We start from the raw sequence: 27,965 nt of genomic DNA on the forward strand, positions 1-27,965 counted from the left end.
AATATAATAGTTAATTTTCATTGGTGTGGAGCATGCCAAAATCATGAGTACTATAGGGAACATTCTCGGTTGAAAGAAAAATGAAATTTATCTGGTCCACAAATACATAATTATCAGTCTCATACTACGGGACGTAGAAATTTGGAACTTAAATTTTTAAGAAATAAGATAGGGAATTATATTCAGTTTGCCTGTATGTGGTTAGGCGTTATAAACATGTTGCTTTGTTTGTTGTTCTTTTAAATTAATGATTATCGTGCTTCTTTTTACATTTTTGATAAGGCTTACCGTTTTACGCCCTCTTAAACATCAAAACGTGTCCACGCCTCGACCTGGCTCCATGACCTCGTTATCAGCGTTCTACTAGTACTACTAGTGACCAATTCATCTGCTTCAACGGCTAAATCATCATCACGATAACAAAACATTTGAGACCTTTAATTTGCGCGGTTTTCAATTTATTTTACGGCTAACGGTTAAATTTTAAGCTTTATTTACGCCTAACGGTTAAACTTTTGGCCCTTTAACGGCTAACAGTTAAACCTTAAGACCCTTAGTGATTGTACCTTCGATGATGTAATCATCTAGGAAAAGTGCTTATGACTAGTAATTTCTATCTTTAGTACCAAACAATCTACAAACTTCGTTGAGACAATAATTTGTGATACGTGAAATGTATATGTTGTAACCTATTTGAACTCTTGTGTACTTGTTGTTTATATAGCTGATGTAATAATTATACGATCGTTACTATAAATCAAGCGATATTGAAACTGCAATTCGATTTACACTCGGGTCTACTCTCAGATGTACGCTTGGATTTACGTCCAGAAGAGGAATAAAACTACGTTGAAGCTTATTTCTGCGAGTCCTTGATCTGCTCGAATTCCAGATGCCGCGAATCCCGGTATCCAGAAATAAGTGACGGATTTCTACCCTCAAGCTAGTCAAGCGAGCTGCTCCGGCAGAGTTCAGTTCCCCTACTTGGTTTCATTTACCGTTGTCGAGTTCCGATTACATGTACCGCTTTCACGAGGGAAAAGTCCAGCGTCACATAAGACGATCGACCAAGTTTTGGTGTCTCCACAGTGGTGGTCACTGTCGAATAAGTTCTGGAAAATCGATAATTTATTAGCGTATAAAAATTAGCTAGATAATTTAAACATATGATTGAAAAATTCGCACGAATTATATTACACGACATATAATTAAAGAAGCCGTTTAAACTCAACAGGAGGTCAGATAATGATTGCTCTTGGCCACCAAAACTTTCCCAGGTTGATTAAATCCTCCTTTTCTTTCATACCCAACAAGAACTTGTCCAGTAATTTAGTGAACACGAATGTTTCCATACAATACTTAAGTAGTGGTCACATCCAATCCCATTTGATTCTTCCTTTGATATGAAAACAACAAACTATTAATTATTATTATTACTAGTAACTATTCTATTAATTAACTTCCAGCAAAAGTAATCAGTTAGAACAATTTATTGAGGAAGTTTGTGAAGCCTGTGAATTCTAGCTAAATCAATGATTGCTAAGTTTTTGTGTGCAATGACTGTAATAATATGATAAGAATGTGCCCCATCATATTCACTTAACAATTAGATTATGAGCTCGAGATTTCTATCGCGTGATAGATGACGAGGGCGCAGCCCGATTCAGTGATCACGCATAGAAATCCAGAGCAAATAATCTAATTGCTTTAGTATAAATCTACTAGTCGTTCAAAACTCTAACTAAATCCTCTTCGCAGACACTTGGAAAACGCAAAAGAAGAGGCCGACATTTTGTTAACAAGTGCACAGTACCAGGCTAATACTATCCATAACAGAATCACAGATGGCAAGTAGCGTAACCACTGACACTCCTAGATTACTACTAATAGCGATTAGATCATGATTATCAGATAAAGCCATAACAGATCTGTCGGAGCAATCTACACCAAGACTATAATTACGCCAAATGGCAGCTATACTGACTGACTGATTTCAGCCTGAGATAAGTTCACCTGGCCTTGCACTAAATTAGTTTTCTATCACAACTGCTTTAGAACTTATTCATTCATTCATTCATTCATTCATTCATTCATTCATTCATTCGTTCATTCATTCACGACGTACGTGAAATAGCTTCACCGGTAAATATGTAGAGCTGGCAAAAGGATTTTTTTCATCAGTAAAAGAGGAACAATTCCTTCACTGCAACAGAGCTGGTATTCCTGAAGAAAAAAAAAAGTCATATCCTGGATTGCTCATCGATCGTAGAAGAGAGTTTAAAACTTGATTCAAAATGATGTGCAGAATACCTAATCAACCTTTTTGTAGCTTTTTATTATGTGTAGTATGGTATGATTATTTAATCTTCATAAGGCAGCGTCATCTCACTTCATAATTAACATTTTTCCCCGTGAACGTTCGTTCTATAAATACTCTGTAGCTACTCACGAGTCCACGGGGTCAGCCATCAGGCTGATATAGAACCGCGTGATATAATCTACTTATACTGATATTCCTCAGGTACTCATCTTTATTGCATCTTTTATTGTGTATGAGGTGTTCTGCCTCGTGCGTTTTTCTCTCATTTTAGTTTTGATTTATTTTCCATAACTGTTGTAAACAAAAGGAAAATAAAATCACCAATTTTCAATTATCCAGTGAGGTTTGCAACAATGCAGTAACCATCAGTAAATAAGTAGAGAAATCAGTGTGCATACAGTACAGGAAACGGCTACGATAAGGTTCAGTGTAGGCATTGCTGTCCAACTCTCCATCTATCAGTTGAAACTGCTATCAGAGCACTTGTAAACTTTAGAAAACATTCCCAAAAGGTCCAGATGCGTTTTAAATTAAGCGCCGCATCTATGAAGAATTATTTCACTGATTGATGAACATTGGCCGTCCAGGATCTACCCAGTCCAAGGCAAAAATGATTTCATGACTTCAGGTTTTTGTTCATTTGTGACATATTCACCCTTAGACGATGCCTTTTGCAGCGACTGTGAAAATGTCGTCGCTTGTGACCTGGGTACCAGGTTCATGACATCCGCTCTCTTCCAGTCTCCTTGCTACGTCATTAGGGAGTTAGCCTGGTGCGTCTAACTGTATCCTTTCTTTTCACGTGGTGACAGTAACCGGAACCTCACAAGACAAAGGCTTCAATGGGGAGTGCAATGGTTCTGCACGTGCGTTATAAACCTTGGTACATTTCTTTGCCGTTCTCTGCAAAACAACAACATGAAATGACCAAATTCTGCGTAGTCTGGAGAAGGTAAGACACTACAGCTAGAATCTATTTTTCGCATTTAACGTTGTCTTACATATTCAGTTTTGAGATAGGTCTATCAGTGATAGACAAATTGAACACCTTTATTTTATCGCGCGATCCCTTGTTTCAATACAGTGACTGATTCAGTTTTCAATCGAAGTTGTCCTCGCTGTCGCTGTCGTGGTTGCATTTTACTGAAACTTTAACCCGGATATTTTTTTAACAAAAAAAAAAAGAAAGACTAGTAAAGAAAAAAATTATTTTGAACGTTTTTCAGTTTTATACGGTTCTTAAGTGATTAAAAGAACAATGCTGGCGCAGTTTTCAAATAATACAATGCTCGTTTTGGAGAACTGAAATAAAATAAGAAATACTCACACAGTTGCGAAAAACATAACAAAGCTCTCTGCCTCCCACAAAGTTATGTCCCTTCAGCAACAGTATTGCCACAAGGCCAGGTAATACAAGCACATTTGGCATTCTAAGCGCCACGAATGACATGGGTAGGGATCGGCTCACGTTTTTGCGATGTTTGATCATAAAGAAACATACTGGCAGTGGTCACGTATACCATGTTCCGCTTCCGGTTACGGCAGTGTGAATCCTAGCGAAACGCTGTAAGATGTTGAAAGTCCTCTGTTAATCCAATACTTTCAACTTTTCAATGGAGATATTGACAAGAAATAACTTTCTTGCGTGGAACTGATTCCCATCACGTTTTTGACCGGACGAGTGGACTCACGTACAAGGTGACAGTACGTCCCAAGCCAAGGTGACAGCAATTTAAAAAGTGTATTTCCTGCTTGGAGTCAGTGCTCTGAAGGTCATATTTGAACAAAGTTTATTAAACACAGTTCCTCGATCTCAGTCTTGGGGGCCTGCTCCCCAAGAACATTTGAAATACTGAATCGTCTCAGGTTAGTATAATCGTCGATTCCCTTCTACGCGATTTATTGCATTATTATTTCTTGTCTGGCATTTTCAAAATTTTCTACTTGAAAATGAAATGTGTTAACCAAAATACATGTATTTAAATGCGAGGAAATTTTAATCGTTTCTTCAGCGTGCGAGGTCTTATTAGAATGGAAGATTGCATTTGAGGTACTGACGGCGCGAGATGATTTATTTGTTGTTGTTTTTTTTATGATGAAAATAACGTGTTAGTATTTTCTTCATGATATCAAAACTAGTCTGTTATACTCATTTATTCAGCCTTCAGGTGATACTGAGGTTTTGGAACAGCTCCGTCGATCGGCAGTCCCGGGGTCGGCAGTACAGTAAAGGTAAGAAGCATAAGAATCACATCATTTGGTCGACTCTCTGATATTTCTTTATCCGATAAAAAGAAAAACACGAAAAACTCAGAAAAAGTCTATTGGTTGCGGGTAACTAGACGTCAACCTCGCGTGATTGATTCATGGGTGAAGAAATGACAAGTGAGGAAGATAAGAATGCGACGCTATGCTAAGGAACTATTAAAGAGTCAGAATTGAGCTCACCCAATACACGTATCCCTATGTGCAGTTAAACTTTGTTTATGATAGTCCGTGAGACTGTTAAGTGTAGAATACATGACCACAAATAAACATCCAACTAACTACACAAGTACAATTTCCGCGTCACTTCATAAGAATAATTGTTCTATAAAAGGAAAGCTGTAGTGCCTGCGATCGAAAATGTTGCGAAATCGCAACCCTTTGTGTGGCAATCTGTACCCATAACTTGATTGGTTAGGGGGAAATCAAGACATATTTAAAACAAAATAATTATTGCAACTGCAAGTTTGAGACTGTAAATAGATTTACATGTGACTATATACCGTAAAATTAACAATAACAACATAACAGCAGCCCTTGCGGGTTTTCCTTGTGTCATAACGCTGAATAAATTGTAGTGATATTGTTAGTACCTGTTGTTCACATGAATATTGTGACATTGTGAATAGCATTACACGGCTTCTTGAAAATGCTTGACATGTCACGTGTTCAATTCTAGCCAATGAAACGTCTTGAAACGTGATTGCATAACCTGTTCAACTGACATATGTCACGGGGTCACGTGATCTTGTTACACCGGCGGCACGTGGCCTTGGCTTTCGCTACGCTTGAAGCTTTTTCGGAGGTCAGGATTTCCCATAACTACGAGCCTTTTACTTCAATTTATCTGTAATTTCTCCAGCTTCCAGCTGTGTGACGTGTTTTGGAGTTGTTTACTTGTTATAATTTGTTGAAACCGTGCAGTTTCTGACAGTGTTCTGCTGTTTTCGATGCTAGGCCATTTGAGGCGGGCTTTGCGTTGCGTTTGCAGAGGAAGACGGGAAGCAGAGGGTCGTGAATGGAGTGAAGAAGTTGTTACCGTGTAAGTAGACCGCTTGGCAGTCAACCGCATAAGTGCTTTTCCGTTTTGCCGTCGCTTTTGGCTGCTGGCAAATCCCAGCAACACCTTCTCTTGAAGTATGCGAGCTGTTTTGTCGGCTTTGCTACGAACACAACACTCTATTGTAGTACACAAGATATTTTATCGTAAGACAACTGAGGCTGAACAAGGAGTTAAACCACAATTTTTTTGTATTGAAAGCTGCTTCTTGCACTGCTTATTTCGCAGAGTTTATCCTTCTTTGTGTTTCTCAAGAACTACCCCGTGTTTGGAGTGAGAAACGTCAATGCAATTGCGTGCAGTCGGTTCTTTGGTTCAAAAATTCCATGCAGCTGACTGGGTTGTAGACAAGCATCTCGATTTCCGAGACTTGCATAGGTGGAAGAGAGTGTTTCCTTCTTGTGTAGACTTCAGTTTATTTAGGTTTAGGTCCGTGTATTATGGAGGTTGATCCTGTGGAAAGGCCTGTCTAAAACCAGTGTTCCAATTTACCGATGCTATACGCCACAGCTAACTACATGTCCCTAAATTTTATTTGCTAGGTCTTGTTTGGTCATAGTAGCGTAGAATAGGATAACTTTCGTCGAAACAACGCTATATCTTGGATTTTAGCCTTCCATTTTAGGTGAGTATGTACCAGAGTTACTTTAAAACATCTTTTAAGTTTAAAAATGCAAACAAATCTCCGTTAATACGCACTTGATCCTTCATTGTGTTCTGTGGCGATATCATAGCGTCGGTCGATCTCTTGGACTAGCGATAGCTGATCTCTCTGAATGCTTTTTTCAAGAACCGCTCTTATTTACAGGGTTCTTGAAAGTTCAGTGTTCCTGCGTGTAAGATAAACTAGTTGTTTAGACCGAACATCTTTATAGAAAGAGCTGAAACAAGGTAAAAATGAATTACACACACCTCGCATGATAATCAAGTCAAGTCTTGTTGCATTTCAAGCTTGCCGCGCGGCGGGCCAAATCCTGCCCTCGATCCACAAGCGAAAAAGCCAGTTATAAAAGGATTTAAAACACCTACTGAAACTTTTCTTCTCGTGATTACGTTTGATGAATAATTTCTTCTGTAAAAATTGATAGTGTTTTAATGGCTTTTGTTAATGTCGATGTTGACGCCTGCTGGCCACGAGTACGGGTTGGGCTGAAGGATGGAAAGCGTCAGTGCTTTGAAATTGACGCGACTCGGTGAAAATTCTGAAGTGTTGCTGGGTCTCAGTCTGTCTCTCAAAGAAGCAACACACTTGTTGAATTCGTCAAATAAAAGAGAATCCCGGTTTCTCAAAGTGACTTCTTCGTTACCACAGAAACTATTGGGATTCAAAATTGCTTTACTTGATCTCCGTTTGCTTGCCATCGTTACACCGAAGGTTTTTTTTCTAACTTGTAATTAAGCATGAAAAGAGCTGTTACTTTACGAAGCCACGCTGGTTGATATGTATGCTATGTCGTGACTTTACACGGTTGAAGAGAAGCCAACTTAATGTTGCTTTGTAACGACTGCATCTCACGCTTCCTCGAGTCAAGACCAATGTCTTAGGAACTGTAGATACAGTGCGACTGCCTGTGTTTAGAATCGAGATGATTTTCCAAATAATCCTTTCAGAAATCAAATCATTAGCTTCTCCTTCACTAGTTTCCCTCTCTAGGGTCTTTTTACTGGTTGACTGGGGCACATCTTGAAATCAACAACCTGTTTCCAGTCATTGATTTCTTACTTACTGTAATGAACAATTTCCAATGTTGTTGTTGCAAGTGACATTGAGGTGTTGATATTTTCTGTTCTTTGGTAAGGTCTGTCATTTGAGTTGGTACTTTGAAAATGAACTTAAGTGATAGACTAACGAGAGTTATTGCTTTAGCTGTTCAAATTTTCAAAGTGTCTTCAGTGAACTGGAACATCAGCTGCGAGTGTTATTCCCGCGAAAATGTGTCAGCTCGGCACGATTGTAGGTCAGAAGGGTTCAGCTTTGGGTGTCGGAAAAGTCTAGACATCAAAAGTTTACCTTTTCAAATGACTCGTTACTTAAGAGTTTCAAACTGATGATGTCTTATACTGATAATATTAAATTTGTTAATATAGGTATAGATATACAAAGTACAGATACTAAAGTGTTGCGTTTCTGCATAAGCTTTGTAACATAAATTTATGTACATTGTAGTTTTTTTGCATTTATTGTAGGGGGAAGTTTAATCATAAAATTGTAAAAGCTTATTTCAAAAATTGAGAGTGGAAGTCGTGTTGTTTGAGGCCTTTTCTTGTTTAGATTAAAACTTGCTGTGGACAGTTACTGTTTAAGTAATAAGTTGTAGTTTTGAATTTGTTTTTTTTTGTTTACTAGAGGTTAAAGTAGCAGAGATTAATAAACTCCACTCAATGATAAGGTGTTCTGCTAGCGTTTCTGTAAAACAGAATCTTAAAATTTTCATTTGAAGCACTAGTTTCTTCAAAACATACTTACGTACCCGCTTATGAATTTTCTTTATCTGTTGTGTGACTGACGTTAATTTTGCGGGGTTTTCCCTGACCTTTCAGCTAAACATAGATATTATGATGGAGTACGCTGGACGTGAAGAACCACAAGGGTAAGCGTATGCCATTCGTGCGTATGTTTCTATGCAGGTTTCTTTTTTTAAAGATTTTTTTATGCCTGCTATTTATTTGCATCGAGAGAAGACTAAACAGTCTGGAGAAGTGTAGCACTTATGTTCTCTATAGCGAAAGCAGTAGTTGAATAAACGTCGAGCCTTTGGGGTCACCAGTGTAGCTTTTTTTGATGTCCTACATACACGATGGTGAAATTTATGGTCGAGATACTCTTTTTCTGTAGTATTGTACTATTAAGTTTTACTTCTGAAGGTTGTTTGCATTTGACATCAAAGTTTTTATGTAAATAATAGTCTGGGAATTTTTTTTAAACATGAAATTAAAATAGCATTTGTTTGTTTATCTCCATGCACGTGCTGACCTATGTGTAAAGGCCAATAATCAAACTGGGGTTGAATCTTCTGTCTGTTTCTTTTGTCTGGTATTTGGTCTAGGTAATTAAATACCGCTCAGGTGAATACACACGGCCATGTTTATTGAAAGCAAAATCTTTTATAGCTGACACATTGGCATGTGCGATTGTTTGACCTGAGCTTTTCTTTTTCCATTCTGTTATGCATTATTGTTTGAGGCGATCTGTTGGATTTTTTGTTTTCGTCAAACAGTGAAAAAGTCACCATTTGGTTGGCGTGTTTAACAAGCTGGCTAATTTTAGCACCATACCTTGTCCCAAATTAAATCTAAACACAGATGCTAGCAATTGTCAAGTTCATTTTACAAGAGTTTATGATTGTTTTCTGTTACTTTGTGATATCTCATGCTGCGTTTATTTAAAATTTGTTCTTTTTTTAGGGCTGTTGGACAAGTTTTGGAACAGGGAGCAAGTCAGGTAACGATTTTAATAGTTATGGTGATCACTCATGATCAGTTGTAGCTCACTCTGTTTATTGTGCATCCTAAAATTCTGATTAACATGCAGAGTACACTCTAAAATGCGTAACAATACACATATAGATAAGAAAGAAGGATGTCTAGACTGCACTTGACAATACCTAATATGAAGTTCAAATACGGCAGTATTAATGTGACTCGAGAATAAGAATTGAAATTTGTATGCAGAAGTCTTACAATATAGCTATAGGCATTGTTACCATAGAGAGATGAATCTTCTCTGTTGCATGTTTTAAAATAGTTCTCAAATGCCATACTTTGCCTGAGAGTACAGTGTACAAAGTAAAGAGGTTGTAAAGATTGGTGGTCAAATATTTGTGACTCCCAGCAGAGTTTTTATGGTCAAAACTGTTCTGGCTTAAATGCATCAGTCTAAACCAGTGGTTTGTAAAATTTGAAAAAACCTCCATAGAAAGAGTGATTGTTGAAACCAGTGTAATCGAGAAACATTGTACTCTACAACAACAAGGTTGAAACTGAAGCGTCTACCAAATGGTTGCTATTACATGAATTAACGCATAAAGGTTACACAAACGTGGTTATATGTATACATATATATACTTATTGTTGGTCTGTTTAACAAGCTGAGGTGTGGTGGTAAATGTCTGGAGTAAAGTAAAATTGATCGGTTTAAAAGCAGTTAATCTATGAACTTTAGTCATTACATTGGTATTTCTCCACGCTGTCTTTTGTTGCTTGGGAATGTGGGCTCAAAGAATAGGGAATCATGGGGTATAATAATGAAGCACAATGCAAGACTAACCAAACTGAGGTGGTGGCCCAACCTCAGATTTGCCCTTTGTTTAGATCAGCAGGGCTAGATGGATGTGTCTTCTTGCACACCATTGATCCTGGCGATAGTTGCTCCTCAGTGGTTCCATATGTGGTTTCTAGTTATATATGTATGTACTTGTATAAAAATTCACAAGTCTGACATCACACAGTTTTCTTAAGACCTCTGTCATTGCCATGGACATCTTTATGGGTTGAATCTTGTTAATTGTGAAAAGGTGGAATTGTCTCCAAGAAACATATAGTAACCATCATGATGAAAACTTATCACACCACTGATGATGACCGTATGGTCGAAAACGTTTTGGTTTTTAAAAGTTTAGTAACTTTTATCACACTCAGTTAAGCAAATGAAACTTAGCCTTTAGGTTTGGATTCCATAACCTTTTCAGTTGGTGAAGTTTGCAATCCACTTGTAGTTCAATAATGATAAAATCAGGAGCACTTATGTTTGAGGGGGATTCTATGAATGATGAGAAGTTCTATTGGTCTTCTAGTTATGGTTTGTTATATTTCTGTTAGGGCAAGTATGCAACCTCTGACTTTTGTATACTAAGTGGTGTGTGATTATTCAGAATTGATCAATTTGTGAAACTACTGATTAGGAGTGTGAGCAAATAGTTCCAGTACTGTAGCTAACCAAGAGGCTTCCTGTCATAACACCTGGTGCTACCAAAAGGAGAGTTTTTGATGATCAGTTTAATTTCTAGAGGCTCTAGACTTTTTTTGTGTTGCTAAATCTTGATAAGAGTTATAACCTGGCTTGTTGTACAGTCGCTGCAGTTATAAATTAAAACTGAGCTGCTACATGCATTCCTCATCCATACTTCACATGATTTCATATTTAGATACTATATTGGTCAAATTGATGTTTTAATTTGCCATTTGTGACCATTTTTAGGATGAAGTCATAAAATACATTCATGTCTAGTCTGAGGTGACCCCCATAGTAAGACAGGCTTAAGCTCACATTAGCTTACATATTTACTTGGTATTGTCCTGTTAATGCATGAAGCAGTTTTCTGGACTGAATTCAGACATTGAAGCTTAAAGCTAATCAGCCATTCAAAGTTGGGATACTGAGTCTGAGATATCAAGAGGACTCTTCCTAAAAGTGACCTGACAGATTTATGTCTAAGCCTGTACTACTGTGAAGGTGATTAGGCTGTTTTTTAAAGCCTCATGGCTTCCCATTTAAACCAGTAGCATGGGTGTTAATTTAACTTGCACTCAATGTTTATTTGCAAACATTTCCTTTGTGGTGGAAGTGTGTAAAATATTGTTTAGAGTTTTCTCCCTTTTTCAAGCCAGTTACATTTTATAGCTGTGGGTTTTTTTATTTTCTGATAAATGCCAAAATTGTGTTGTTATCTGAATGCAGATCAGATGTAAATTCTTGTTAAAAGCCAAAGTTAATGGTTCTATATGCTTCTGATATGTAAGTACATAATAACATGTACTTTTGCTTATGTTAATTACTCTTTCCATCTAAGAAAATTGTTGCCACCATAAAACACCAGTTTGCTAGTTGAAGAAAATCTAAAAACATGTCATATGTTTTACGTTTACATATTTACCCTGCAAAATCTGTTCTCCATAAGTTTTGAAATATGTCTGAGTTGCATTATATAACTTGTGATGTTAAACTGACTTTTGAATTTGCTGTCTTAATGCTGTTTTAGGACTTTTTTATTTTAAATTTGATTTTTTCTTTTCAAAAAAATCATTGAAATTTTACTCACACAAATGGTACAGTTAGAAAGGATTTTGTCAATTCTGTTGGATGAGAAATAATTTTGCATGCATGTGCTCCTGGTAAAAGAAGATTCTGAAAACTTGATGTGTTCCTTTTTTACTCAGTTGATAACATGAATTGATTTGTAAAGCATGAAATATTCATAACCCTTTGTTGATGTCTATGAAGTAGTTCAAGCAGCAAAGAAATAGTCTCAAGATATAAGGATTATCTCTGCCTAAACTTTGTATTATACATCCAAAGGTTCACAGAATACCTTGTTCACAAGTCTGAATTGCATGCAGTCTGTCCAAACAGAGAACTGAGTTTAAGAACCTTTAGTCAATAATGCATTAAATATTTACTAGTCAAACAGTAGACACATGCTAATTTCAACCACTGAACCAAGAGATGATCAAGGATTTGTCAGATTCTTTGTGTGATACCAACTTTTGACTTGCATTTTATCTTCTTTATGATGGGTAGGGTAAGTTGGAATTGTGAATTTCATAAAAAAAAAAACACTGTCTGAAATAGAAGCATTTGGAACTTGTTAAGGGTACATAGATGATACAATTTTGAAACAGTTGCATGACACAGTAACAATGTTTAGTTGGCACAACTTTTTCAAGTGTTCACCATTGGTTGTATCCCCTAATGGATATGACTGTTTTAAAACTGTGATAATTTTTGACAGGCAAGTGTTGCCCCCTTGATACATGTTTTCTATACTTTTAGGTGTCCTAGCACAAGTGTCGAATTTTTTACTATGACTTAGAGAAACAGAGCAGCTTGTAAAACATGTCCTCTCAATTCTTTAGCCACAAGTGTTTTTTCAAAATTGTGTAAATCTTATCTTCTGGTAGTAATATATATAACTCTGTACATGTGATATTTCTTTGTCATGGTTGTGAACTTGTGGGCAATGCAATGAGGCTTTAGAGGGAGATGTCTGGGCCGTTGCTCTGTTTCCATGTCCTTCTATTTTATTGTAGTCAAATTTATTTAGCTTTGTGAATTTAAAGGTTATTGACCTTAAAAGGTATTGATTAATGACAGTGCAAGTTAGCCTGGGCAGGGCTCTTTAAGCAGAGATTAACTGAGTTTGAAGTATTCACAAAACCTTGCTCATAATCAACCCACACATTGCTCCTTCACACTTTAATGAGTTCTTTAGCCACCAAGCTTCAGTGTTTGTTGAGCAAATGGTTAAGGTATCAGCATATCCCAGATGACCATCGCTCGTTGGCACCACTTTATGGTCGGACATTTGATGCAAACCCCAATAAAGTATATATTTTTGAAAGCTCAAGAATTGTAAATTACAAAGGTATACTTATTAAAATACAAAAAATAAGGTTTTCCGAATATAGCACTCTATTTCCCATGGTACAGAGGTTAACTAATCAAGTATGTTACTGGTTGGATTTGAGCAAGAGGATGGGATCAACATCATGATGTCTTCTTGGCACCTTTCTCTAAAAAATGTTGTCGGGAAATTGTGATTACTTGTCTGGTTTGTTTTTGACATGCAGTTAAACTTTGAGAGGTGATATAACATGTATTCTCTTCACTAAAGTAGTCATAACTTTTGAAAGAAGCAAAAACCAAAAATTCCCTGACACAGTTTTTTTCCCTGATTATCGGGCAACATTCTCTCCAAGTCTCTCCAAATTTTGAGATGTTACCATTACTGCTTTAAACAGCAAAAGGACCAAGGAAATAGTTCTTGGAGAATGTCGAATGTCTCTCTCATCCAGTGCAAGCAACTTCTGTTTGAAGCAGGAACCTTTGTCGCTAGCCAGCTAATGCATCAGCCCAATTCTGATTGTATGTTTTTGAAACCTTTCTGCCCCGGCCTCTTTCTCTGTGGTGCTTTCTTCACACTTGCACATGGACACGAACTTTAGCATTTCTTTGACGACATATTTATGCTCAAATCAACACAGCTTGTCAACTACCAAACACAAATGTTTGACCATCATACTAGGTGGCAATCTGTCACACAACTTTTTAATCACCCTGCAAGCAGAGCCTCTTTATCTCTCTTTTGAGTGGAGAGGAGATGGCACAAAGTATGTGTACCATAAGAAAAGGCTTTCCTTGCAGGGTGCTTTTTAATGTAATTCTTGTGACAACCCGTTGACAGCTATCAATTAAAGGTAATTAGTGCAAAGAAATGTTTTTCATTTATAACTTTGCTTAGAATCAATCTTTTTTCATGGAAATTTTTTTAAATGAAAGAATCACAAGAAGATGTCTAAAAAAGGGAAGAACAATTTTTTTTAAAGCTGGACAATTATGGAGTATACTGATACCTTAACTACAAAGAGCATGTTAATCTTGTAAATTGTTTGAGAATTTGTGAAAAAAAAAAAGAAGCAAATTGCCTTGTTGGAATACTTCTCTTAGTTTCCTTATATGGGAGAAGATGATCATGAATTGCAAGATATCGGGAATTCACAGTCTCCCGATGGAGGAAGAGATCGAAGAAATGGTTCAAGAAGTGGAAAACCAAGATCAAGTCGCAACAGACAGCCAAGAGATACTGATTACTTCATCAGGTATATGCAATTCCAGTTTTGGTACTTGTATTTTTTTCAAATGTTACAGTGGGCGTGTGCACAGCCCAGCCAGTGTTACAGTTGGCTAATGGGCTTCAACTGGTTACTTCCTACATTTCATGCACTGCTCTAGAGATGGAAATCCATGATATTATTTTGTTATGGCAAAAATTGCTTCTTTGATAAGAAGTACATTAGAATACACTAAATTAAAGTTTTTCGACTTTAATTTTTGTAGGGTTCTTGTACCACCCACAATGGTGGGTGCCATTATTGGTAAAGAAGGAAAGAAAATTAAAGATCTCACAGAAAAAACGGAAACAGAGTAAGTACCTTGCACAGTAGGCAATGTTTCCTACTCCTCTGAGTAGTCTGAAGAAAACTGAACCCAACAATTTCACTAATTTCAGTGACATTGCATCCAGATCAGAACATAACACAGAAGTCACATTCTATAGATTGCTTTTGACATTTAAAGAGAAATTTGACAACGTTTTGCTCTCCTTGCACTGTTTGCTCTCTGAAAATATTTGAGCACTGGAGTGCTTTCCATTTGACTAAGAATTCCAGTGTGAATTTGTGGAAATTTTCTGGGGCAAATGGAACAGAATTTTCTGCTTGACTGCATCACAGTGGAAAGCAATAACTCGCTCTTTTGTTCACTTGGAATTTTTCACTTTAAGGTTTAAACTGCAAATATAGAAACATACAGAGCACTGATATGTTGAATAGGTGACTTTTTATAGCCCATGACGGCAGGGACCTTATACAAACCACAAGAGCAGCAAAAACATAACAAAACAAAGGATTTAATGAGTGGTACAATGGCTCTGCATGTGTTATAAATCTTTTTACATTTCTTAGCCAAGGTACAAGGTGTAGGAAATTTCTGTTCCATTTGATTTTCATTCTGAAATTTCCAGAATTTTTGGTTGATTGGTTTGGTTTTTGGAAATTTAACAATTTCCGGATTTTCTGGAACCTGTCCCAGGAAATTTCTGTCCCGTATTGGAACTTTTGGTTGAATGGAAAGCACCCCTAGAAAGTAGCGAATGGTTGGGTTTCTGATTATTTTAAGTTTTGCATTGCCTATTTCTTGTGAAGTTTTTCATGTGAATGGAATGAAAATTTCTTTTCAAGAAACACTGTAATTGTCATCCAGTGAACTTGGTCTGTTTGGATGCTGTGCAGAGATGAGCACCACTTTTAATTCAAGCTCATAGGGTTGTACTAACGATGAAACAGAGAAACTTTTTGTCAGAAGCTTTGGAAACGTGGTTCAGGTCACGTGCGTGATCATGACTGTATTGAGTTTATAGTATTCCCGTGATGTTTTCATTGCTGATGAAAGCAACTTTCCTTTCCATTTATTTGGTAGGAATTCAGCAGTTAGTGAAGGGAAATTGCTGAACCCTGCAACAAGATGTTAAGTCATTTTTATCACTAATTTGTTTAATTCCTATTTTTAAGCATCACTGTGCACAAGAAAGATGACAAGAGTCCCTTTGAAAAGGTGAGGTTTTATGTAACATTATAATCCATCAAATATTTTGGCTTGCGCACAATTGGTGTAAATGCATCGTGCAACCGAGAACTAAGGAATATCTGAGAATATTCCCCAATTTTCAAAACTGCAATAGCCTCCATGACTTTGAAAATATGCTTGGATATTTGTCCTTGCATATTATCTGTTCCTCAAAGCTCACAGTTTTCCTTGAGCTACGCCCTCGGAAAACTGTTCACTTCTCAGAACAGATAATGTCTGCAGACAAATATCCGTGCATATTTTGAAAGTCATTGGGAAGCTATTGTTTATATATATCAGCTTTTAAGTCACATTTTTTGAGAAGAAGGGAGGATCATTAAATGCTTAAAATGGGGTATTCTTGACAAGGGTTTTTATGGTGGAAAGAACCTATGTAAAACTATCATAAAATTGTAAAATTAAAATGTAAAATTATTTTGAGAAAGCACACAAATTGCATGTTCATAACAAAGAAATTTCTGGTCCACTTATGCCTGGTTCAAATGCCGTACTTCACATGAGTCGAATTGAATGCTAATGAGGGAGAACAAAGGATTTTTCTCATTTGCATTCGATTCGGCTCATGTGAAGTACGGCATCTGAACTTGGCCTAACTCTGTCCAGTGTCTCTAGGCAAGACTCTTGACGTTGGAGTCTAGTCTAAACAAGAAGTGAGCTTGAGATATTGGAGTTGAAATTTTGTGAAATGTGATAAGATGTAGTACTGTAGTACAATTCAGTTCTTTTCCAGTTCACATTGATGCATGCAACACTCTGTTTTGCCACAGAATTGTGTGACAGGGTATTTGTGGAACTGATCTAAATCTTATTTTCTGTAGGTTGTTGAGATTGTTGGATCTCCTGAGCAGTGTACTGAAGCTAACCTCAGCATTCACAGAACAATGCGTTTAGAAACTGATCCAGCAAAGAGAAGGTATGAAAAACCCACCAGCAACTGTTGGCTGGCTTCATTTGTAATGAGGATTCCTTGCTTTTGAGTGAAAAGCAATTTAGGTTCAGATGTTGCATTTAATCCAGTGTAAGTACTTGGGGCATCATAAATATCTGAAATCATCAGTTTCCTAGCTTATGTTCTCCAAGTAGGTTACTAAAAGTTGATTTTACACTGCCCCCACCGTTAGTAACTTAGTCACTAATGTAATATTGGTCTTGTCTACTCTAGCCCAGTGGTTCAGATGCGTGTTTTAGTTGATACCTGTATTGCTGGACAAGTGATTGGTAAGCAGTTGTGTAATATTTTTATGTGTAAGTTGAACAAACTGAAAGATTGTAATTGTGTTGGTTATTTTAATTAAAAATTTAGCAGTAACAAGGCTGCTGCCCAAAGAATTTTTTAAATAGGCCTTTGGGCGTCCTTATATAGGAAGTTAGGAGCTTAGCCTAAAGGTTGCTGGGGTTGATCCTAAAAGCGTAGGGAGAATTGGGAAAAAAGTCATCTTGAAACATGTAGGTCTAGGTTAAGAGTCCACCATCTCCACCTCGGCTTCACACACACTTGCTGAAAAAAAAAATATGCCCAAAGAACAGAATATTTTCCCTCCCCCCTTATCAGAGCAAGAAAGTGCTCATCTTCAACTCTGCACCTGCTCTTTTGGGAACCTCTGATTTACCATTGATATGTGAATACACCCCATTGCTGTTGATAAGGAAAAAAAACGTCAATGTAAATGGTACTAAACAAGTCTTTAAATTATTATTCATTCAATAAATTTTACCTGCCTAAAATGCTTGTGCCCAGTGTACAGGCAGTGTAGAGTCCAACATACATGTATGTACTCAAAGTGCACCTAACCCCCCAATTTTTTTTTTGCTAAAACGAATCTAGACTTAATTTGAAGCATTTGGGCGAAGAAATTTTTGAATTTGGTTGAATCCTCGATTTTCTATGCCCTTTCAAAGTCGTGCTTGAAGTGTTTCACAACCGCGTTTTAGGGAGTCTGGGGCGGCGGTACCTGATGACGTCTACCCAGGAACCAAACACAATAGCGCCTCAGTCAACTCTCTGTATTTGCTCGAGAAAATGGAACGCAAAACTAATCGTTCTGATGTATTTTGGGACTAAAACGTGCAAGTTTTGTCTCAGAATCATTTCTTTTTTGTCACTGGAGTCAGAGTTAAGTTTCGATTTGGAAGACTCCGAAATAAACTTCGATCAAGCATGTTCGACAACTGTGAACTCACTGCTTAGAGCTTTGAGAGCAAATTACAATATTTCAAGCGACGAAGGGGAAGACTTCTTTGCAGACGAGTTGCTTGTATATTAGGAATGGAAAGCTAGATACGAAGTGGAGGTGCAGGCAAACGAAAAGCACGAAAGAAAACTCAAGGACAGCTTTGGATGGTAATTTTGTCAACTAAACATAAGATTCCCATGCGTGTTTATAGCCCGTTTACATTTGTCCTTAGCGAGAATGTATTTTGTCAAGGTGTGATTGTTCTGCTAAATCCAGTTTGTGTTTTACTTTCAGTTGAATGCTTCATGTTTATAAGAGCGATGTGCGTGTTGCAGTTTTCGAGACCTGATGACCTCCAAAACATTGGCTTCGATCGATTGAAAATCGTATTGTTTGGACCTGTATTTTTGAAGCTGTGGGAAGCAAGGCGGAAGGAAACATTTCATACAATTACTGATTTCACATTGTCACACGTTTTAAGTCATAACTCCAAATAACCAATGCAAATTGTTCTCAAAGTTTGCAGTGAAATTCGTCGGATAAGCGAAAAGAATGTGTTCCCTAAGCGGTCCGCAGATAATGTTACACAGCCATATTTTCGACGCTATTGCACAGAATCTTTGTCGCACTGCTGATTTCCAAGCCTTCGAAAAACTCTGAGTCTATCATGTAATTCTAAAGGATTAATCTTCGACTTTCATCTAAATTGAAAGAGAAATAAGTGTTGGTTAGCAGCGTACAGTTGCGATCTATTTACATATCAGTATAACGCTTCTTGATCATGATCGGATCACACAACTTTGCCGGTTATGTTATAAATACTGCGGGATTGGAAGATATAGGTTGTCGGTAGTATTTCTACAAATTGCTGGTTAGCTTTAAGCATAAAATTTATGAAAACAGTGTTCGAAAGTCTGCGGAACAAATTCAAGTGAGAGTTCTTCAATGGTTCTCACAGATTCAGTTCGCTTGTTTTGGTTCAACAAAATCAACCATCGTTTACGTCTTTATTGCACCATTAGCCGATCATCGTCAGTAAATTGTACAGTATATCTTTCTTTAAATCCAGAATATTGCTGCAACAGCCGATAGCACCTCTGGAAGGCGTTTCTGCGCATTTTTCGAATGTGTATTGCACCATCCTGAAGGAAATGAGAGGACATGAGATATCCAACCTTCCTGGGTAGACGTCACAAGAGCCGCTGGACCCATTCTCCACAAACTTGGTCGTGAAACAAAATGGTGGTGTTTTGGAGCTATTTTCGAGATTTCGTCGGGGCACAGAAAATCGAGGATTTAACGGAATCCAAAAATATTTTCACAGAACTATTTTAAATAACAAGTAGATTCGTTTTAGTGAAAAAAAATTTTTGGGGTTAGGTGCACTTTAACAAAGAGCTTTCCTATTCATAAACATGGAAACCTTTTTTTTTTTGGCAGGTAGAGGCCATGCCCATCTGAAACAGGTTTCTGATTCAACAAATGGTACTTCAGTTCGTGCATTGAGGTAAGTTCTCAAAAAATTTGTTATGTACATATGTATTTCAGATAGAAGGGGCTTTATGATTAATTTCTGTATGAATAACAACAATAATATGTACAACATACAGTTTAAATAATAGGCAGTCTTGATGAGTTGTGAATTTTGATTCGCATGTTGGTGATACCTCTGGGATATATAATTATGCTGGCATACCTTCCTACCACTACCACTACCTTGAGGAACAGTTTTAGTAAACACATTTTCCTATTAATCAAAACTATGACAAAATTCTCGAATGTGATTGGCTATCGGCAGCCTGATTTGAGCATTAATTGGAAAATGTACGCGTCATGCTTGTAATTGGACAGTACGCGTCAGTTTGCTTGTGCTGTTGCGGTGCACTTTGTTGAGTAAACTGCTGTGTTTTTCAGCATTCATAACGATGTTGAATCGTTAAGCGCTCAATTGATGGTTTGTTCATCTCTCGAATTTTGTCATAGTTTTGATTAATTGGTAACAGGGCTTCGTGTCGTCCAATTCAGTCTGTAATCATACTCATGATTAACAAATCGGACTCCTGCTTTGTGGTCGTCCGATTTAATCACTCGTATGATTACAGACCGAATTGGACTCCACTCAGTCCTATTACCATTATTAATCAACATTTCCTTATCTCTGATCACAATTTGTAGTATGAAATGCTTATGTTATGTATGGAAGTAAAGATTTTGAAATTACTTCTGACATAATATGCATATTATATGGAGAGAAACTGAACAACATCTATGACTCATCAGATAAAAGTAGCTGAGGCCGCTCCTGCAAAGTAGGGGTCACTTTGGATGTGGGCACCTTTTTTGAGTTTTGCTCTCATTTTTGTTGGATGGTACATGTAAATGTTAGTCATTCATAACAGGGATTTCGTTAAGGGCTGGACACCGGGCCAATTGACCAGCCGTGTGGATGATTTTGCACGCCAGGTTTGATCATCTACAGGAAAGTTTTTCTTATAAAAAGCTTCCTTCAAAAGGTTTTGCCCTTTTGTGAAAACCAGTTCTCCTCGTGCTGAAAACATTAAACCTTATGCAAGCCCGCAACTAAATTTTGTCTATAGGCAGGTCATTTGTCAGGACAAGGACCAGTTTTGACCTGACAAAAAGCCAGTCTGGTTGGACAAAAAAAATTGTTTGTTGTTAGAAATTAAAAAGAGACATTTAAGACATTTTGGTATTTTAGTGTAGACTCTTCGTGAAAATATTGGTTGTAAATTCTAAAAGCTTATAAGTCAACTGAGTGTAAAATCGCTACTAGCACCAGCAAGGGGACCTTTACATTACTTCTGGTATTATTTTACCAGTTGAAAATTGACAAATTTACAAACGTTTGTACCCCTAGTCACACAAACGTTTCCAACGTAACAAGTTTCCCAAGACGTCTGAGGAAAACAGGAAAAGCGATGAAACAATCTCCCGCATGGACCTTCAGAGACTTGAAAATTGGCTGAGATGAATTCTTCGACTTTTTCTGAAAGCAAGTTTCCTCTGGATGTTTGTGGGGTCAATTGAATAAAAAATTTGCATAATTATTTAAAATGTGGAATTGAAGGTGGTCGTGACTATAAAGCGTGACTAATCTGTACATTCACGCTTTTCACAAAAACATTTCTGTGGTATGGAAACTATATTTCAACCACAGTGACAGATGTAAAAAAAACTATAAGAGTTAAAAATTAAACTGATTTTTGATCATACGGACTAGAAAAACATTTGGTTACGTTTTAGAGGTTTTAAAGTTTTTGAAAGCGATTGCATTCAAATAAACGAAACGTGAGTATTTGGGCCGTGTATTCAATTTCCATACTATTATAATCGGGTCAATGTATTATGACTGAAAATTAATTCCACAACACTTGGTAGCAACAAACAACGAGTAATTACATAAGACCTCAGTTTTTAGTAGTTTTTCAGATGAACGTAATTCAGACTAAATGGGGCTTCATGATCTTTCACAACGCCACTGCAATATGCGTAAATTAACATGTAGGGATGATGGCGCTGATGTGATGTGTTTACAATTCGACATAATTATAACATTCGAGACAACGCACCGCGCGTGATAAAATTCTTAGAATTGGAATAAAAGCAAAACCCATAACAAAGCTTTTTTGCATAGTATTGTGTGGCAGTATAACAAAATAACTTGTTCCATATTCGGCCACAAATTTTCAGTTAAAATATTTTTCATTTTAGCAGAAATACCCGGTCAGACTGTCCGACCAGGCTAAGCTTTTACCTGTCAAAACCTCAAATTTACCAGACAGTCGTCTGATGACCGACTGTTATTTGTAGGCTTGTTATGGTTTACTCACTTTTTTTAAATTAGTGTATAGCATGCCATAGTCTTATAATGTTTTTTAAATTGTATTATTTGTAAACACATTTTTCTTAAATTTTTACTGTAATCTTAATCTTGCATTGTAAAGCGCTTTCGAATACTTTATAATTTTAGCGCTATATAAATCTAATGTTATTATTATTGTTGTTGTTGTTGTTGTTATTATTATAAGTCCTTAAAGTCTTGCTGCTTTTAACTTATGGTGCCAAGTTCAATCCGTGAGCCTAGAGCAGTCATAAGTCTGCTGGATTACTTGATGGATAGAGTCCTCCTAAGTATGTGAGCAGTTCCAAGGAGGACGGTCTTCTGTAGCTCTGTTATTCCAATATTGCGTGGGATCTTGCCGATGTAGTTTTCTGTTCCCTTCTTGACAAGCCCAAGAGCTCCAATGATCACTGGGACAGTTGTTGTTTTCATCCCCCACGTTTTCTTGATTTCAGTCTCAAGATCTTTGTATTTTGTGAGTTTTTCCATTGTTTGTCTGTTTGCTTTTATCTCTTTGTCGGTTTGGATTGGCATGTCCCAAAGTATAGTCGCTGTTTGGTTTTCTGTCACAGTAGCTGGTTCATTATTATTATTATTATTATTATTATTATTATTATTATTATTATTATTATTATTATTATTATTATTATTATTATTATTATTATTTACACCAGAGTTAGTTGTCAATCCTTTGACTGTGCTGAATTTTTTATTTTTTCTTTGTTTTGCAGGGGAGACTTGTTTTACAGGGGAGGCTGTAGGGAAGAGCCATTATATCAATTGGATAGAGTGATAACAATACAGTATCAAATTCCACCAGAACAGTTAACATTAGAGGAAGACACCATGCTTAGTTCACTGGAAGAGGGTGCACTTTCAAAATGTAGTCAAGCAGAACACATGATCAGTTCTAAAGCATATGACTGCCTCAAAAGCATTGTGAGAGAGGTTTGTAGAACAAAAGCAATCATTGAAGTTAATTTTATTGCAACTTGTTCTTGGATCACTAAGTGAGTGGCTGTTTTTAATTTCTCTTCATTTACAGGTATTTAAGGATATAAGGAGTAGTCTATATAATCTATAATCTAGATATAAATAATAAAATCAATACACATTTCAGTATTTAATTGTGCTAATACATGTAGGGAACTTCATCTCCTGAGAACCAAAACTGCAATGAGTCAGTCCGCATTCCAATACACTGTTGGAATGGAATGGAACAACATTCCCGAAAAACTGTGCACCTGTAATACCCTGAGAATGTTTAAAACTGAAGCTTTTAAATTCTTTGTTGGCTTAGATAAGACAGCACAAATGTAGTGTGTAGATTTTCCTCTATTTTGAATACTGCGTTTATTTTTTATCAATTTCATCATTGCTGTTATTATTATTATTACTCATAAACTATAGCGTCAAAACCCACAGCAGGGTTATATACAACCTCCTGCTCATGGGCAGTGGCCTCCAATGGGACCACCTTCCTACAACCCTCAACCAGTGAGTACAGTTACGTGTAATACTCTTATTGTACTCTTAGGTATTATTTAAAGTGTTGGAGAAGCAGTAATCCACATTACCCATTATAGATTGTCTGAGATAGCTATAATATTATGGAATAACACAGGAACTTGCATGGGTAGATATATGAGTTTTTAGAAGCAGTTTTCCTGATATCCTGAATTTCATTGGTAGTCCTACAATTGGATATTCCATGTTCCTATAAACAAATAAGATGTTTGCTCATTAAATGCTATTTTGCTTATATGCCATTTCTTCCTTATGTCAATTGTTTGCAGACTTAAGTTTCTTTGTACCCTGGCTCTAGCATTTCTCTTCTTTCCATCCCCTGCTAAGATGAAAAACCTGTCGCAGTCTTTTATGCCAATACCAACAGATGTTCTCAAATAATAATTAATAAGACCTTTCAGTCACTGAACGGGTCACTACCTATACTTGCAATGATATGTCTCTCTAAAGTTTAAAAAATGCCCCCTGAAAGAGTGTCTTGCAGTCTTCTGTTTACACAGAGGTGTTCCATATACCTGTCTGTGATTTCCCTAGTTACAGTACATTTTAATGTTGTTGCAGAACAATCCATTTGTACCTTACTGGTTTCAAGGAATACTTGGAAATGTTTCTCAAGGATATATGCATCTACAACAGGTAGTTTTGTTCTAACTGTGGTCATTTTTACTTACAGTTACATTTCTCACTTTCTAGTTTTGATGTCACAACCTGACTAGTCCCAGGTCCTAACCACCTTTGTTTCTGACCCAACTAGAAGTGAAATTTCATGTTTTCAGATGGCTAAAACATGGTGAAAAAAAAAACAACAACAACGATAACCAACTTTCCTCGTTATTTTTTCCATATTATAATCTTGTGTAGATTTCATCGAGAAGATAAAAAAAAACATCTGTCATGTGCACTTTAAGTGCAGCATTCTTTTGAAAAATGTAGTATGGCAGAAATTCACTTGGGTCTTGTGTTAAAACTAGATTGTACTCATTTACTATGATATTTCAGATGCAAGTGAAAGTTCACCTCTCTTTCCCGTCCAAATTTGCTGGCCCTCTGATTGGTAAAAAGGCTTCCAACCTTGCTCACATAAAGAAATTCAGTGGAGCTAGAAATATCCATGTGTTTCCTAAGGATCGTGATGCACCAGAGAGGTATATAGAGATCATTGGCACTCCTCTGCAACAATATTTTGTAAGTATGTTTTACTACTTCTACCTTATTGGTACTTAATTTTGCGGGTACTTAATTTCATGAATTTAGTGAGACAGTGTTTGGCGGGGTTTTAGTTTTGTGATTTTAATAGGCAAATATGAAAAAAGGCATTAAATTTCACTATTCTAGCATTCTCAACTTCATTTTATTTTTGAAAGGTCTGAACTTGTTAAAATTTCTAGATAAACTGGAACAAGCAAAATGCATTTTAAACATTATAACATTGTCTCACAACAGAAGATACAAAATGGAACTTGTCAGTAAAACCAGGTAGTAGATAGTGTATTTTTTCGATACATATCCTGTATATGTTGTTGTTATTACATGTTGATCATTTTTTCTGTGATTTGAATTTTCTGTGTGGGTGTTAAATTTTGCATGGTTAAACTTCGCAAGGATTTTTTTCACTGGTCTTTTTAATTTCTCGTGAATCAATCATGAAAATTGTAAAATTAAGTACCAATAAGGTAGCTTGGTCTTATTCTCGGTGATCTTTCACAAACGAGTATTACAGGGGTCACCAACTATTCCCCGTTCTGGTATTAGGATTGTCTAGTTATGTCTCAATGCAGTAAGCCCTTTATGATGCACTTATGATCTGCAATCAGTTTTACATTCTTCATTTACAAGTGTGTAGTAACAGGTCTTTGAAACCTTGGGTCAGTGAAATTGTGTCTACATGTATATCAGTTTTGTTGTTGCTTCAGTATCTTCCAATTGATTTATTGTGAAAAAAGACAGCATTTGTATTGTGAAAGTGATTGCTAAATTCTGAAATTGACAAAGTCTGCCCACATCTTGACCATTACTATTTGTCTGCGAAATCTTTTCAGGCTCAACACTGTGTCTACTGTAAGCTTGCTGAAGAAGGTTATAAAACAAACTCTGGAGAGAATGTTGGTGAACTTAAACTGAAAATAGAAATTTTCATTCCTCTGAGAGGTGGAAGCAAGAACCAACCCAACATAATAGGCAGATTTATTGGTAAAGACGGACATAATGTAAGTAGAAACATCATCATCTTTGATAGAAGCAGTTTAACATAGCCTTTTATTCTATTTTTTACTGATAGGGCACAACCTTGCAATGATTTTACAAACAGCTAAGTCAGTGGGTTAAATGTTTCAGTCTTTCTTGTGTTGATCCAGTGATGTTTTCTTTTTAACACTGTACATGTAATGAATTTGTGTTTGACGATGTGCAAGTAATAAATCCAGTTAAATACTTAACCACACCCACAAGAAATAGTAACAAGATACTAAATAAATCATCTTTTTGAAATTAACATCACAGGCTCCAGGTTAAGACCATCATTCAATAGTGAATCTAATGACACTTTTTTGACAAAGGACTGAAAGATATTTTTAGAGACTATTGATTGGACATAAGTCAGACAATTTCACAACTTTAGTCAGACAGTGCCTGATGACCAACAGGTATTTCTGGCACTGTACTAGACTTCAATAAGAAAACTGATGTGACCTGTGGGTCTTTCAACTTGTGAGTCCTTCTTTCACATTTCAGTTCCTTCTCACTTTGTTTTGTTTTGTTTTGTCTGAGTCAGGTGAAAGAACTGCAAAAACAAACAGGAGTACGTATTAAAGTCGTAACAAGCAATGAAACTACGGAAAACAGTGAGGCAATTATAGTAATCGAAGAAAGCTTCGCTAGTGGACAGGTGAGTCACAATTTTATGCTGTGTTGAACAATTTGGTATCCTGTTACCCCAGACTGGATCTTGCACGCATTAACTTGCAATGGACTTTCATGGATCCTGGTGTGGTAAGAAGGAACAGGAAACTTATTTATTGATAAATCCCATTCACATCAGGTTTATTTCTAAGTCACTCACTAGACTTATGAAATGTCCTACAGCACCTTATTTACATGTAGTCTCAAAAGAAGTCTTTTTTTTTTTTGCAGCGCGCTCAGATGCAAATTCATGATGCTATAGCTCGTTGTCAATCTCCCCCACCGAGGAGGCAGACGCCCTACAGCTGAAACAAAACTGTGTAGATGCCAAGTACCTATCACCTATCTGGTCACTTCACTGGCATCACTCTCATAGCCTGTGTATCTGTTGTACCCACTCACTGACAAATTATTCAGGATAGTATTGTGGTATTGTGGTATGCCAGGTGTATGTTGGCATATGCTACCTCATCACCAGCAAGGCTCTGAGCATCTTACTCACAATGCTATTGGATGAAGCTAATCAAACAAAAAACTCTTAGAGGTAGTTATGACAATTGATCGTAGTGCTGTTGTAGTATGCACTGTAATCTTGCTGTATTAAGGATTCAAAAGAAAACTAGCAGTTTTGTAAGGCCACATCCAGACTCAGTACACTGACAGTGCCCTAACATGTGCCTGTGTGCTCAAGAACCAAGTATTTGAAAATTATATATATATTGACTTACTTGAGTATAATTTTATGGCAAGTTCTTGAGTTAAGTTGCTGCCTGGTACTAGTCAACAGTTTGCTATAGTTCACTCGGTCTAGTGCCTGTGGAACAACTCTGAGAGCAGTCTACATGTTGCTCAAATATAGCTAGGCATGCTTCCAATAGTATTTTATCAATTAAGTTGCTCGAGCCTTTTTTGAGGCCCTTTTTTTTGCACTAAGTAGCTTTAAGTAGATTTGTGTACTAAGATTGTAATTTTTAAGGAATGTTTTAGGCATGCCTGCTGTTGCCATTTTCACCCCTAAAGGGGAAGTAATTTTTCTGCTCTTTTTTAGATATTAATGGCAACTTCTAATTTCGCGTGCAAGTTGCTTCTTTATGAGGCTTTACCTTTGCTGCTTCTTAGTTGATTTACCCTTTGTTCATAGAACAGCATCAATCCTAGCACGGTGTTTACAGAAATACTCGGGTTTGAGTTTGAGTTAGACTATTTGCATGTGCTTTTTCTGTTTCCCTGTTCTTTTTTATGTAAGATTTTACTCGTGGCTCTTTCAAGAACCTCGCAAGTTTCAAAGCTCGTTTTTCTGAGCTCTCTTTGACCTGGTTACTTCCTACTCCTTCATTCATAAGCTTAAGAACTTAAATTGGCCATTGCATTAGTTACTCTTAACTCAAATGAGGTCCTAGAAAGACTTAACGATTTCTTGGTTGGGACTGTTTATTGAATGGTTGTATTTATGACTACTGTGTAGTTTAATTGATGGTGACCCAAAGCTGGCTGAGGGACTCTACACCTGGTAGCCTTGATACTACTCTCTATTGTACACTACTTCTCTTGATACCTATCTGGAATTATTATCGATGGACCATATACGCCCATATTTTTCTCCAGATTAAATTATTTTGAACCTCTCCATGTTGTGTTGTCCTGTTCGTTTTTATTAAGTTTACCGTCCGCCTTAAGGTGTCTCGCGTCCAAGCGATGCGGGGCGTCCGGTTTAAACT

The 27,965-nt window shown here is 36.8% G+C and overlaps 1 protein-coding gene and 1 long non-coding RNA gene across 6 annotated transcripts; one reads left to right on the forward strand and one right to left on the reverse strand.

Annotated features, from left to right (window-relative positions):
* Positions 1–1,472: 1,472 nt before the first annotated feature.
* Positions 1,473–3,784, reverse strand: LOC149114584 (uncharacterized). The gene is made up of 2 exons (XR_016205831.1): positions 3,648–3,784; positions 1,473–3,223 (listed from the first exon to the last, which is right to left on the reverse strand). It is a non-coding gene; the product is annotated as an uncharacterized LOC149114584 (long non-coding RNA).
* On the forward strand, positions 3,152–27,876 carry LOC110047831 (insulin-like growth factor 2 mRNA-binding protein 1). Of its 5 annotated transcripts, none has more exons than XM_089283978.1 (19): positions 3,152–3,272; positions 4,482–4,552; positions 5,543–5,627; positions 6,188–6,270; positions 8,187–8,236; positions 9,051–9,087; positions 14,089–14,240; positions 14,479–14,565; positions 15,711–15,753; positions 16,605–16,699; positions 16,949–17,004; positions 19,401–19,467; positions 22,554–22,770; positions 23,233–23,319; positions 23,911–23,985; positions 24,349–24,534; positions 25,389–25,556; positions 26,120–26,233; positions 26,479–27,876. In XM_089283978.1, exons 5-19 carry the CDS (start codon positions 8,202–8,204, stop codon positions 26,554–26,556), a joined length of 1,497 nt encoding a protein of 498 aa, XP_089140104.1. In that variant the 5' UTR covers positions 3,152–3,272; positions 4,482–4,552; positions 5,543–5,627; positions 6,188–6,270; positions 8,187–8,201; the 3' UTR covers positions 26,557–27,876. The 5 variants fall into 5 exon arrangements, with proteins under 5 accessions (XP_089140104.1, XP_089140103.1, XP_089140102.1 ...); XM_089283977.1 differs by lacking the exon at positions 3,152–3,272 and adding an exon at positions 4,029–4,186; XM_089283976.1 differs by lacking the exons at positions 3,152–3,272; positions 4,482–4,552 and adding an exon at positions 5,301–5,390.
* Positions 27,877–27,965: the final 89 nt, after the last annotated feature.

Source organism: Orbicella faveolata, unplaced genomic scaffold (assembly GCF_042242905.1).
Source record: "Orbicella faveolata isolate gen_17 unplaced genomic scaffold, um_ofav_v1 contig_13, whole genome shotgun sequence".
Classification (NCBI taxonomy): domain Eukaryota; kingdom Metazoa; phylum Cnidaria; class Anthozoa; order Scleractinia; family Merulinidae; genus Orbicella; species Orbicella faveolata.

Bases quoted from the DNA above. Each gene is read 5' to 3' on its own strand.
- LOC110047831 (XM_089283978.1), top strand. From the start codon at position 8,202: ATGATGGAGTACGCTGGACGTGAAGAACCACAAGG. The intron at 15,754-16,604 runs GTGAGGTTTTAT...TATTTTCTGTAG, and splicing joins ACAAGAGTCCCTTTGAAAAG to GTTGTTGAGATTGTTGGATC. The intron at 19,468-22,553 runs GTAAGTTCTCAA...TTTGTTTTGCAG, and splicing joins ACTTCAGTTCGTGCATTGAG to GGGAGACTTGTTTTACAGGG.